The sequence below is a fragment of the Centroberyx gerrardi genome, chromosome 1 (genome assembly GCF_048128805.1).
Source record: "Centroberyx gerrardi isolate f3 chromosome 1, fCenGer3.hap1.cur.20231027, whole genome shotgun sequence".
Classification (NCBI taxonomy): domain Eukaryota; kingdom Metazoa; phylum Chordata; class Actinopteri; order Beryciformes; family Berycidae; genus Centroberyx; species Centroberyx gerrardi.
The window spans coordinates 26,929,790-26,943,479 of record NC_135997.1 but is presented as its reverse complement, the minus strand read 5'-3'; the positions used below and the strand labels follow the sequence as shown (position 1 = coordinate 26,943,479).

The 13,690-nt window shown below is 43.7% G+C and overlaps 2 protein-coding genes across 6 annotated transcripts in view; one reads left to right on the top strand and one right to left on the bottom strand.

Moving 5' to 3' along the window:
* The window catches only part of adcy7 (adenylate cyclase 7), a 63,692-nt gene extending 61,181 nt beyond the window's left edge, over nt 1–2,511 (top strand). For both annotated transcript variants that reach the window (XM_071897379.2, XM_071897378.2), the window contains one exon: nt 976–2,511. In XM_071897379.2, the coding sequence (XP_071753480.1) occupies nt 976–1,122 (147 nt within the window). In that variant the 3' untranslated portion in view covers nt 1,123–2,511. The remainder of the gene's footprint in view (nt 1–975) is intronic.
* Nucleotides 2,512–2,544: 33 nt separating this feature from the next.
* Nucleotides 2,545–13,249, bottom strand: brd7 (bromodomain containing 7). 4 transcript variants are annotated; one of them, XM_071897381.2, is made up of 17 exons: nt 13,139–13,249; nt 12,550–12,749; nt 12,115–12,211; nt 11,956–12,013; nt 11,571–11,715; nt 11,240–11,350; nt 10,293–10,462; nt 8,739–8,853; nt 7,559–7,634; nt 7,367–7,474; nt 7,100–7,235; nt 6,631–6,745; nt 6,336–6,392; nt 5,479–5,578; nt 4,043–4,186; nt 3,019–3,159; nt 2,545–2,724 (listed from the first exon to the last, which is right to left on the bottom strand). In XM_071897381.2, exons 1-17 carry the CDS (start codon nt 13,185–13,187, stop codon nt 2,654–2,656), a joined length of 1,893 nt encoding a protein of 630 aa, XP_071753482.1. In that variant the 5' UTR covers nt 13,188–13,249; the 3' UTR covers nt 2,545–2,653. The 4 variants fall into 4 exon arrangements, with proteins under 4 accessions (XP_071753482.1, XP_071753483.1, XP_078139222.1 ...); XM_071897382.2 differs by having other exon boundaries at nt 6,336–6,380; XM_078283096.1 differs by having other exon boundaries at nt 6,631–6,742.
* Between the last annotated feature and the right edge of the window lie 441 nt (nt 13,250–13,690).

The window sequence follows — 13,690 nt, the reverse complement described above, 5'->3', positions numbered from 1 at the left end:
TACAATTTGAATGCGGGTCTAACAACTGAAGCATTAGACGTGGAACCATGTAATTCCAATTTGTGTTTTCAGATGAGTGATGTTACCAAATTATATCTGACTCCATGACTCTAAGTACAGGGTTCAGCAGGGTGGCAGAGGGAGACAATCCTTCAACCAGAGGATCAGGATTTAAAGTCCCCATGAAATGAACTCCCATTACTCCCGTTTACTTCCTGGAAAACAGTGTATCTTTAATGGTGACCATACACCTATTGCTCTTACTTCCTGGAAAGCGAAAAATCTTTAGTGGTGACCTCATCGTGTACCAGGAGGCGACAAAAATTCCAACCAATAAAACTATCACAGATTTTTGAACAGTCCCGCCCCTCTGCCCCACCCATCAAATCAAACTGCCTTACTCTCCCTAACTGATGTCCCATTGGTTTACACTTTTGGATGATCTCTCCCTGTGTTATGTCCCGCCCCAATATCCTGTTTCAACAGGAAATAAATGAAATTAAAGAAGCAAGATGCTCTCAAAATGTGGTTTCCTTGTGACTTTAATCCCCCATATCAGCAAGCATCCACCCTGCTGAAGTGTCCTTGAGCAAAACACTGAATCCCTACCAGCTCCAGGGCTGCTTTTCTGTAGCTGAACCTGACCTCTGACCTCTCTGCAACAAGTCAATGTCACTGCAGGAGTCAGTAAACTATCATCATTATTACACTGGGTGCTCAAAATGGCCTTATAGTGTCCTTTGAAGGCTTCAGTCGCTCCACCCCAAGTGTTACTGGAACCACAGAAGCTTTAACTTGTTGATGTTTTGACTAGTTTTCCCGCCTGTGTGTTCCCGCCTGTGTGTTCCCGCCTGTGTGTTCCCGCCTGTGTGTTCCCGCCTGTGTGTTCCCGTCTGTGTGTTCCCGTCTGTGTGTTCCCGCCTGTGTGTTCCCGCCTGTGTGTTCCCGCCTGTGTGTTCCCGTCTGCACTCCCAGGTGACCGAGGAGACGTCGTACGTGCTGCAGAAGCTGGGCTACTCCTGCGAGTGTCGAGGCCTCATCAACGTCAAGGGGAAAGGGGAGCTGAAGACCTTCTTTGTGTGTACGGACATGAGCAAGCAGCAGGGCATGGGCCTGAGCTGAGGCCAGGCGCGCCACAGTGGACTCCAAGCCCAACACACACACACACACACACACACACTTCACAGGGACCCGGGTACACAAGTCGAGAGTTTACACACTCCCCCGCGCGCCGCGAGTGTCCAGACAGACCCCGTCCTACAACGCACCGGTGTTTGGGATATGGAGGCTTACTGAGGAGCTGCCTCGCTGTGCGGTGGGTGTGATTGTGACTGTGGTTGGGACCCGTTGGGAGTCACCGGGATTCGGCAGTCGTGGATCGCATGCTGGAAAGATGTACATACACTTGACATCTTTTTCTATTCATCAACACATTTATGTCCAGTGATCGGTCACTTTTGTACTTTTTCTTCTGTCTTTAACTTAGATGTTGTTTGTGACGGACAAATGTGTATTGTACTGATGCCAAATACACTTGTAATCGCTGAAGAAGACCGCTTTGGTCCTTTTGGAAAAAAATACAAAAAACGGCTTCTTTCTAAATCTAAAATACGGTTCTACAGTACGACGGATTCTGCTTGGATCATATTTTGGAGGCCATCCTGTATGGTTTTCCTGTTTGAAAAGGGGTTTGGACTCTCTGCTCTGTTACTGTGTAATGGGCAAGATGTGTGTGAAGCCGAGCTGCTTCACAAACAGACTGTACAACTATGATGTCGCAAGTAAGTGCTAGATATAAAAAGGAGAAAAAAAAATGTATCTCGCTTCTTCAAATGTTCTTGGGACACATTCAGATTTTAAAAAAATAATAATAATTATGTTTTTCAGGTTTTCACTTTCTGGCCAAGCTGCAAAATCTAAACTCACTATATCCTCAGAAATTAATGATCACATGTTTTTTTTGCCTCTCATTACAGTTAGTTAGGCATTGGTCCTAGTGAGGTTTAAGTTTGTAATCAACTTTTTATGTGAAAATTATGAGCAGTTCCAGCTTGGCCAGAAAGCAACAACCATTTATTAATACATGTATGAAAGGATATTTGTTGGGGAAGAGTTTCAGGAAGAAATCCATGTTGTGCTGTGTGTGTGTCATCCGTTAGTTGTAGTGTTTTTTATTCTGCAACATCAACCCCCGATGTGTCTTAACGCTGCCTGTCTGCCAACATGCTGCAATGAGGGAATCTGTGATGCTCTCCTCGGTGTCCTTAAGTCTGTTTAGATCTTACTACCAGTCTGCTGTGACTGTTCTTCTGGCTACAGCTCCAGTGATCACCTGCATTGATCTGCATCGCTCTCTGCGCCTCAGAAAACTTGATTCGTCTTGTGGCCTTATCTTTTGACCGCCATCTCGTCTGTAATTATGGTTGCATAATAATGTATTGGCCTTCATGTGAACAAATGTGAGTTTGAATTTTGTACAGTTCCGGAATGTAATAAATGTTTTCATAAGTTTGTGGTTTGTAGTAACGCGTTCCAAAACACCCGGGGGTTTATATAAAAGAGGTTTATTGATTGAAATGCATACAAATGTCACACAAAAAGCACCTTTTGTACAAAACGTGAGTTGTCGGCGTGGTTGGAGTTGGGAGTTTCGTTACACAGCGGCGACGGGCGCACCTTCCTGACAACCAGACGCCGTCTCCATGGGCTCAGCCATCTCCTGCACTGAAAATGATTTAAGGACATTCAATGGTGTAACTTTCAGTGTGTTGATTTTCTACTGACATGCATTTGTACTCAGGACTCGACAAATAATTGACAAATCATTTTAAAAATCAATCAATATCCAAGAATTCAGGAACACAAAAGCAGTTGATATTAATGGGAGTTGTATGTAAAAAAGACAAATCCAAAGTAATACAAAACTGTTTCAATATGTCAGTCTTTACCCATTTGCGTTCCTTGCAAATTCAGTGAAGTTGGTTGTAACTGAAGCTGTTAGTACAGCAGGGTGTTTACCTGTAGTGAGGTCTATGAAGGGCCCAGCTGGTTCTGGAGGTAGAGAGATGCCCATGGCCTTCCTGATGCCGTAGACGCTGCTGACGTCACACGGGGCGACCTGCCCGGTCAGCGCCGTCAGGTTCCCCGTCACTTTCTCAGCTGTAGACGGGGGGGGGGACGTGGAGAGGGAATGTTATCACAGCAACATTAATGGGGGCAAGTAAGCAGAAATGTATATACGGGATAGGTCTCTTTTTCTACACAAGAATGTAGTAGTATGTTGTATTTTCTCTTTACTGCGATGATACGGGAGAGACAGAAGAGGCTTTTCTGGTCGATCCTAGGATAGGGGAGATAAGTGGCTCTAGAGGCTGGGCTTCTAAAGTAATATGTGACATTTTCATCTAAATAAATGTCTGCTTTGCTACTTTACTGCTGTTGATTCAAGCTATATCCAGTTCATGAGAGCTATTAAATTAGCTGTTCTAAACACCCGGTGTCAGGTAGGTTTTTCCCAGGAAAAATCCTCTGGTGCAAAGGAGGTGATGCGTTTTATGTTACCGACAGTTTGTTTGGAATAAATAGAAGAACTGGGTAGTTAGCATGAGCAGTGATAGCTGAACCATGGCTGAACAGACAAAGAACAGAGCGCCACCTACAGAAACTCAAACTCCATCAACCAGAAAATCCAAGGAGAAAGACGTCACAGTCCCGCCCACACTGTTTGATTGACAGGTGATCTCTGGGTAGAGCAGTGCAGAAACACCACAGCAATGAGCGCTGAGCACCAAAGATGCCGTCGAACCCAAAAAGACATGGATCTCGCACATAAGCCAATTTAACCAACAGATCTCTGGGAACGAGGTCCGTCTTAACGATCTGAATCGGACTCGTGTCTAAGGAGGGGGAATTCCTTTCTGAAGCCCGGAGATACACCACATCTGCGTGGGCTGGAGGTAAAGAGGGTGTTGTTGGTGGTCTACAGCTGGGGGCGAGGGCCCGAGCGGAGGAACAAAGGGGCCATGCATCGCGAGGCTCTTACCCAGCTGCAGCTCCTTGGCGGTGGGGGCCAGCAAGCAGATCATGTTAGGTGGCTGCTTGGCACTCAGACGCTCCTTCTGTGCTTCCTGCAACTCACGGAGGAGCTTTGTAGTCTCGTCCAATTTCTGCTGGAAGTGCAGGGCCTCTGTGATGAGAGGGGGGGGAAAAACACACACACACAGAGTTGGTACTTCCTCTAAGTTCCTCCAGTTACCTCCTGGTAATTCCTCCTGTCCTTGGTTACATGTATTCAACACAAAAGGTCCATTCTATTTGAACCCCCGATATGGATCCCCCTCAATCTTTCCGTTTTCTTTGTTTCCTACATTAATCTCCGACAGCGCTGAGAAACCAGACAGCCTTTTGGGAAAAAAATGATAAAAAAAAAATAAAAAAACGTAGTTAATGGGCTTTTAGAAAGGTCTGAGAGGATTCGTAATGGGATGCTCAATGACTAATGGCTCATCTAACTGCTTTAGATGAAGGTTGACTTTTTTATTTCAGATTGCCTGCATTGCCATAGTGTACACAAGGTAATTAGGACTTTGTTCGTTCACATATTCCTCTAAGACACATATACTGACGCTGTTCACAAAATGGGTTACAGCACAGAGGCAGCCAGGACAGACCAGGTCAGAGTTTAGTGTCTTCCTCAAGGACACTTTGAGGATGTCAACTGAGTGGGGTCCTGATTATATTTAGAAACGCAGACAGCATGTACAACATTACACAGATAATAATCTACTTTGTTACATAACAAAATGTGCTTTCACATTATTATTTGTTTTTAAACTTTATTTATCCATGGGTGGTTGGCGGAGCCTGCATGCTCTCATTCAGCACTGCCCTGTTTAACATTCCTAGTTACGCACATTCACACCTAGGAGCTGCCCAGTGCCACCACAGTCTTCTACTGTCGGCCTGCTGGAGCTGTTGGCCGTTTCAGTGTCTTGCCCAGGGGCAGCTCGATGTAGTTGAGGGAGGAGCAATGAGGACTTCTATTTCCCTTTCCTTCAGAAATGCTGTCAAAATGTTGTCTAATGTAGTTTAAATGTAGTTCAAATGTTGTGTAGTGTATTATAGTCTTGTGTATTGTATTGTCCTGTTGCGCTGTGGTCCTGAAGGAACGCCATTCCATTCCTCTATATACTGGGCACTGTATATGGTTGAATGACAATAAATCTGCCCGACTTGACTTGAGGTTTTAGAACTGGGATCAGGATTGAAACGTTTCCAACAATGCTCAGCTCTAGGTAGAGAAGGTCCAACTATGGCTGTGTGCCGTCTGGTACGGAGCGTTCTCTCTCTCTGATATGTGTATATATATTTTTACCCTTTTGCGTGTAACATATTTTCTCCATCAGATTTGCTCTAGTTTTGGCTTTAATTGTTTTTGCGTGGCCTACATTACGCTTATTAAGTTTGATTGGATTTTACCCCCAGAGAGTTCCTCGGCAGACTGCAGGCCCAGGCCCAGGCCGATCACAGAACTCAGGGAGTCCAGCCTGTTGCTACTGGTTGCTTCAGGTTCAGCTACCTGAGAAAGAGAAGAAAGAGGGAAAAAAACCCAACAAAAAACACATTTAGTCAGATTAGAAAAATGCAATCCACAGAAGACAGCTGACAGTTTGTGGGAACATCCAGGCCCTTTTGAAGCCTTTTTAGTCACGCTGCTTTCTAGATCCAATAAAATTAAATATAATGAAAAGCTGCAACACCCGAGCATGAGGGTAAACTGGAGAACGGCCAAGCACAGCAAACAGTCAGGACAGAGGGTTGCTGTGTGCCTGACGGAGCGGCCTGTACTTCAGTTTCCTCCACTGCTGTGAGGGGCGATTCAGCCGCCCGGCCGATGGGTACGGAAAGAAAACTTTTCCAAATCTCCAATACTGGGAATTGAGTGTGACCGAACGGGACCGGTCTTAGGGGGGGGTGAAGTGACGGGAGCTGTGTTTTGAAGGGAAATGTTTTTTCCATGTGGGGATGGGTCACAGGCGGGCCCCTGCCGTGTTGACACAGCTGGACGCTGCAGCAGACGTAGATAGGCCGTCTATAATGACAAAATGAAATAAAGAATCCGCACATGACGTAAAATCAAGACCATGTGCTTTAGTGGCCACACCAAACAACGGCATGGCAAGAGGTCCTCTCCCACAACTTCCTGGAGGATCAAACACCGTTTGTGTGATGAGGGCAGACTGCACGGGTTTTGCATTACATATCATTTATTGATATTTCTCATTCTCGATCTGACGTCTACTTTTATTTTATTTATATAGTGGGACACGTCTCACCTCCATGTCGTCCTTGTTCGCATGTGTTTTTGCTGGCTCTCCCACCTGTTGGACAGTCAGAAAGAAAAAAAATAGTATACTTTCAACTGCATGGACACATACACATATATATATATATATATATATGTTATATAAGCATGTAAGATACATGGTTCTAAATTTCAGAAGCATAATGCTAAAAAAAAAAGGAAGTTTTCATGTTTTTACATTTCTCCTCATTTAGACTTTGTTGGAAAAAATTAACATAAGTGCTCTAATCAACTTAGAGCACTTAGATGTGAAAGTAGAAGCTTACTGGCTCTGTGTTCTTGAGGGTTTTGGAATGCTCCCCATTCGTCATGGCATCCAGAAGATTGTCTGCCAGTTTGTACGTGTACTCCTCTGATTTGGCCAGGAAGTCTGTGATGCTGCTAATCACACACACACACACACACAAATTACACACATTTACCGCTAGTGTTCTCCTTCATAAGCAGCAGCAGGGTTACAAACAGAATCACTTTATTCCCCATGTATAACGAGAGGGGAGCGTCTTGGTGGGGAGATGTTGACAACCCCGGTACAAAGTATGAGAATTCACGGCTTGAAATCGGATCGGCGGACTGAGCCAGAGCCCGCGGCCAACAGTGGCAGAACTCCTTCTGACCGGGCAAAGCCGGGGAGAAAGAGGAACATCTGGAGGCTAATCAGCCAGGAATGCCTTAAGTGAGGTTTTGTGTAAATGTCACAGATCCAGGGTGCATTACTGGCCGTGCTGCTCATACCTCTCGGGGGCCTGGAGGCTAGACTCCTCGCCGTACAAAGAGTAGATAAGGTCAGAATCCTCCTTGCTGATATTGGCGAAGCTGGAGTCGTAGGTGGGTGCGTAGGAGGTGAACGGCCCGTAGTTCATGTAGGACACTGTGGAGATTGTGTTACACACAGGCAGCTCATCATCAGTCATGCACACTGAATCAGAAGGGAGTGGGGGGGCTCAGAGTTGAAGATTGTACGAAAGAATCCAGAAATGTGGAGGCGGTGCGGTATCTTACCTGGAGTGATCCTGTTCCGCTTGTCCTCCCTGAAGCCCTGCAGGGTGTTGACGCCGCTCTGCAGTCGGTTGGACATCATGCCCAGCTTCACAGGACAGTAGCCCACATCTGCAACAGCAAACAGTTGAGCAACACTTACCAACTTTCGCCCATTCTCTCCCCGTCTCGTTTTGTTTGCCCGGATGTACTTACCTCCCGCTGATAGATCTGCAGGGTTAAGGATGGCCAGGGTGGTCGAACCATCGGTCTTCCGCCTCACAAACTCCAGCTACAAGACAGCAAATGAATGTGGGCTGAGAACTAACTTGGTGATCTGTTATGGCATGTCGGTGAAATATTTATTAAAGGAGACTGGCAAAATGCAGATAGAATGGAAGAAAGCCGAGGGAGACACAGAGATCCCAGGCCAACAGATGAGTATCTTAACCGCTTCACCATCACTGTGTCTGCCTTAACAAACAACTAGTTGTAAGTGTTGACGTTTAATGACTTCGGCCTGGAGGAATAAAACACAAATCTGAAAGGGATGCCGTGTCATGAATGAGTAAACTGTTTATGAAAGTTTCACACATGGAGGTATTCCCAGGCCGCATGTGATTCAACAAGCAGAGGTTGTTTAGGGTTGAGCGCCCATGTATTCAAGCATATCATCAAGCATTTTCTATTTACTGTTTGTTTACATTGCATTTTGGCCAAAGACATCTGCTAGCCAAAAGCCAAGTTCATTTGTTTCAACGAAGAATAAATGAAGAATGAAGATTAACCTAACATCCAATGGAAATATCAAAAAGAAATGTTGGATACAACACTTATTATTATTATTATTATTTTGGGGTTTTGAGTAACCCAAGTACCAATACATAAGTTCTTTTCCCCGTGACAAGAGCTTGGTGAAGACACATAATTGACTAAAACTAAAATGTTGAGGCATCCCTTTAACCTGTTAGATCAGGTGGCAGTCGTGGGAAAAATAACCGTTGATTACATTCTGAATATATGGAAAGCCACGAGAAGCACTTGATAAATGTCAACTTGCAAATGATGTCTTTAATTTTGGGGTGCCTCAAACATTTCAAACAATATTCAAACACATTTTCATATTCAAATACATTTTGGAGAGGTCTCTCCCAAAATGATACATATCTCCTCTGGGTAAAAAACCCTGACTACATGAAGTTAATTACAGAAAATATCTAAAACAAATAATCTCCTATATGAAAGTGTTAATATTTTCTTTAACTACCCACTATCCTTTAAAATAATACCATGATTTATTTTCATTTTGTGCCATCACAATTTTGTAAGATTACGTGTCACATTACTTGTAATGGTGGATCTCTGGTTTTGGAGCAGTTTATCGGTGGTTTCTCACCTCACACTGCAGCACTCTGTTGGACAGCTTTCCTCCAGACTCCTCAATGACCTTGCGAATCTCCTCCAGCTCTTTCTCTGCCTTCAGCGCCTCATCCTTGGAGTCCTTGTCCTGTCTGCAAATGAAACACAAATTGAGAGATGGCAGATGAGACACATTGACCTTGAATGAAAAGGTTTTACTTTGTAGCAATCAAAACCTGCATGCATACAACAGCTAACAGCAGAGTGCAGAGTACAGCAGAGCTGCTTTGGGTTATAATGAAAGGCAAACTGCATGAGCGCTTCTCTCCATTAACACCTACGTTCTACTTTCCTTCCTTTGATAACCTATCTGTAAGCGCTTTGTTAATGTCAATAAACAACATTAAGATTTAGTACACAATATCAACTTCTTTTGCAAGACAAAACATGAAAAGTGCCTGACTGAGTTTCCTCTGTCAAAATGTTTTTATGTAATTCCTTTGACAATCTACCACAGCTAAAATGTGATTTTAATCGTCAGTCTATGTCGCACCTTTGAGCAACAACGCCCTGGTTGATTTATCCACTGATGTAAAAGACGTACGGTGACGAAAGAACGCAAGACCCAGCATGCTCCGAGGCATTCCTCACATTCTCAGCCTCCAGCCTCACGGTGGAAAGAACTGATTCACTAAAGACTCACAGGAAAACACGCCCACAGAAATCAACACTGTTCATGGACTTGCCAAGTGGGAAATTGCCTCCATCCACATGCTGCTGATTTTTGGCTCTGGCTGGTTAAGTTATCTTGTCTTTGGTCGCCTTGCCATAGAACCGATCGCTGTTTCAGCTTTCGTTTCTGTTTTTAAAATCTTTGTGACTGTAGCAGGTAAGCTGGCGACAATAGTCAACGGACAAAAACAAAAAACATGTTTCCTGCCCTGCTCATCAACTTCAGGGACGGCACTGGGCCATTTCCTGACTGACACGTGTGTTTGGGAGATGAGCAGCAAGATCTAAATTCTAAAAATCTAAACTCATGCTGGGAACGTTATACTGCTTCCTCACTTCACCTATCTGTATAGTTTGTGTACATACACACATATATAGTTTGTATTTTGTACTGCTGTTGGTGTTAGCTGCAATATTGTAATAACCCATGCCATAATTGATTTGCATGTATGTTTAAGCATATCTATATCTATATATACATTTATCATTTGTAATGCTGACTAAAATCTTTGAAAAGGACAGCATACGCACAAGAACAAGATGCTCCAAACACCAAATCAAACACTAGACTGATTAGCCAGAGGGGTGCATTGATTTTCTATTGAGTTCAAGCTTCAGCAAAAATAACTTGAATTCCTGCACAAGGCTTTGAAGTGGGTAAAGTATTAAATGTGTAATCATGATTATTCACTTCCTGAATAGAAGGAATTGTTGTCATTCCAAAACTTTCAAATTCTTTACAGTGCAATCTGGGGTCTTGAAGTATCTCCTAGCTACAGAGGGGCCAAGCAGGAGGGATGTGAACAGTGTGCCTTAAATCAACATGTGTGACTTGTGCCAAGTCAACAGGGTAAAAGACCTGGGTGTGCTGGGGGTCTGGGACCTCTCGCTGGCGTCCGTGGACATGGGCCCCTCTCTGTTCTGGTCCAGGCTCGAGCCTCCTTCCTCCTCAGTCTTCCCTGGCTTGTTGGCAGCAGGGTCCAGTCCAGACATGAAGTCTATGCTCTGCCTCAGGCTCTGTAGCCTCTCCTACAGGAAACAGAATTATTCATTTGCACATATTAGAATGATTTAACACAGAACAGAGAACATATCAGATTACAAAGATGATATTAGAAAAAAAAAATACCACAGGAGAAACAAAGAAACATAAAATCAGGATGACAAACTATCACAAGTGAATTGGATGACAAACAAAAAGAGAACAAAACTCAACAGGCAGAGGAAATGTAACATATATGAAGAAAATCAAAACACAAAAATGGCAAGGAAAGAGAAGTGAATAATTTGTGAGATAAAAGAGAATAGTTTGAATAACTAGTTAGTGGCAACATGACTTAAATGTTAGTGATGATACGTGACCTTCCTGGGAACTATCTGAAGCTATCTGCTGCCCTCTGCTGTTCAATTATTAGTTTTAGGAAGTTTGTCCCATTGGTCAACTTATCCATTAAGAGACGCGAACATAGACACCAAATCATCCAAAAACCCTGAACTGTGGCTACATCAGCTACATTGAGTTAATGATATTTAATTTTTGTTGTTAATTTATTAATCTACAAGCCATATAATAAAATCCACTAAAAACGTTTTATTACTAAAAGGTCAGTCTTTGTATTTTGGATGATGCCAGTTGTCTACGATCACTTAACATAGTGTGTGCTGAAGTGACATCATAAAACACCGGAGCAAATGATCTACCGGGGACCCATGGATGATTTTGGCATCTATGCAAGTTGACCAATGGGGCAATCTCCTAAAAACTTGGTGTATTAAGAAGCCTGTCTTCTATCTTCAGTTTCATACCGGGCTCAAGATCTTCATTCCAGAGTGCAGCAGTTTCCGGGCGGCTTTATGGTAGATTGTCTCAGGTTTGTTGTAAATCATGGCATTCTCACACATGATCCTGAAATCCACCTGCATCAACGATACAAGACACATCAAACATGTACACTTGCCAACATGACAAATGAAACTGCAAACGTGAATCTAACTTTCCCCTAACCCTATCAATCAACATGATTAAACCTTTCAAAGTTGCAATTACTTGGTTCACCTTACCTCCAGTTGTGTGTGAGTGTATATTATGTACTTTACGTGTACAGTTACACCCCGTGTGTACAGTGCAGATAGATACCTTGAGTTCCTCCAGTGACTGGTAGCACTCTTTCTTTACTCTGTCCTTCATCGTACTGAAGTCCATGGGCCGCTTGATGATCGAAGAGTAGCCAGGCGCAATGAGGTCAGTCACCGGGAATGAGAAAAACGCACTGGGGTCTTTCCTACAGGAAAAACACACCATTTATTTACAGAACCACACATAACATTGCTACAATGTCTTCTATATAAAACAATGAAGAGGAAAAGAGTGTTGTTGTGTGTCAGTAAGGCAATCCCAAGCACCCCGAGGAGACTGGCTGCTGCCTAAGCTGATGGGCATCCAAACAAACAAATAAACAAGCAGAAAATTAATTATTAATTAATTAATTATCCCATATCACAGTTCATGTTAAACACTGCACCGTTGGAGCTGTCTGATGAGCTGGTTCAAAGCTTCCTGGAGAGGGGTCTGTTCTTTTTCTGCAAAGAAGAATAAAAAACCCACATCAAAAATTTAGGCAAAGGATCAAGGAAAATAAAGGACGGATACAGATTGCAAACAAGAGGCAGCTTGGCATTACCTTCCAATTTATTCAGCTCTGAACGGATGGGAGTTCTGCTCTGGTCTCGGTCATCCCAGTCTCCATCTGCATCCTGTCCTTTCTTCTTCTTCGTCATCTAACATTGCACACAAAGGCCATTACATATAACAGTTGAAACTGGGGTGGCAAGGTGGCTCAGCGGTGAGAGAGACTGTCCCATGAGTGGAAGGTCCCAGGTACAATCCCCACAAGAACCAAATGTTTTCTCCGTCAACAGCTAGGTTTCCTTGAAGAAAACACTGAACCCGACTCATTCTATGTTGCTGTGGATGAGTCAGAGCTAACGCCCTAAATTTAAAGTGTAAACTGAACCCTTCCACCTACCAACTGTCACAAGCATTATCACTTAACTACTACCGAGTGATAAATAAAACAAACACAGCTCTCCCATCTACAAATAGTAGAAAGCGTTACCTTTTTCTTTCCTTTGTCATCATCTGGTGATCCAAAGCTCCTCTCTTTGTCGTCCTTCTTCTTCTTTTTCTTCTTCTTGTCCTTGGGTTTGTCGTAGTCCGCCGGTTGTTCGTCGTAAAATTTATCAAGACTTGAGCTTCCCGTCGTCACCTCGTTTCCAGCAACTTTTAAAACCAACTTCAACGGTCTCTCTCCGTACTCTGCAGAAAACAAGCCAGCGAACAACTACGTTAATGTATCAATAGCTAACTGATATCAGTGACAGGTGATATATGCTGGTAACGGTAGCATTTAGCTAGCAAGTGCTACAATGAAGCCCTAGCCTGACTTAATTTTACACGGCGATCTCAAATCTGTGTATTTGTATGGCTGCCCGAAGTATTTACCCAATGACTGAAACGTGTGGGAAACAAATAAACCAGCCCAGTAGCTAGCTTTAGCAGTGCGCTAATTATGATTTGTTCACTGTTAAGAGAGTCGTGCTAGCACGGCTAACGAGCGCGAATCCGGTGATGCTAGCCAATGCAGTTAAACACATTTGAAAACAATTAAAGGGCAAAAGTCCTTGAGCTATCTGCAAAGGAGTTACCTTCGTAGCCGTGCTTTTCCGACTTATGCTTTTTGTGCTTCTTGCCCATTGTTTATTGTTTTGATGTAGCACCGGCCAGTTGTTCTTTCTTTGTGATCTCTGTCCTGGCGGAAGCAGAACAGGGTGACTCTTCCTGGGGGTGCGGGTGAGCAGCGCCACCTGCTGGCTGGGCGGGGGAAACTTGGGCTCATGCGTTGATGTTTATCGCCACTAGGGAGCGTAATAAGCATAGCATTTCAGTCATGGACCAAACCTTGCAAAACTTTGATCCCATGATGGAGTATCCCCGTGAGTCCCGATTTTTAACTCTACATCATTAGTTAGCGCCCTTTAAAAACGAGACTTTGACATAAAATAATTATAAGATACAGAAAATTCCTGAAAACACCCTCGGTGAAGCACAAGGGACATCAGTGTGGCCTATTGTTCAGAGAGACTATCTCTCAACCTGAGGACCCAGGTTCAAGCATCCACCCTGCTGAAGTGTCTTTGAGTCAGACACTAAATCCCTCCCAGCTCCAGGGCTGCTGTTTTATAGCTGATTCTGCACTC

Bases quoted from the DNA above. Each gene is read 5' to 3' on its own strand.
- brd7 (XM_071897381.2), bottom strand. From the start codon at position 13,187: ATGGGCAAGAAGCACAAAAAGCATAAGTCGGAAAAGCACGGCTACGAA. The intron at 12,212-12,549 runs GTAACGCTTTCT...GTGCAATGTTAG, and splicing joins ATGACAAAGGAAAGAAAAAG to ATGACGAAGAAGAAGAAAGG. The intron at 7,635-8,738 runs GTGAGAAACCAC...GCTGTCTTGTAG, and splicing joins ACAGAGTGCTGCAGTGTGAG to CTGGAGTTTGTGAGGCGGAA.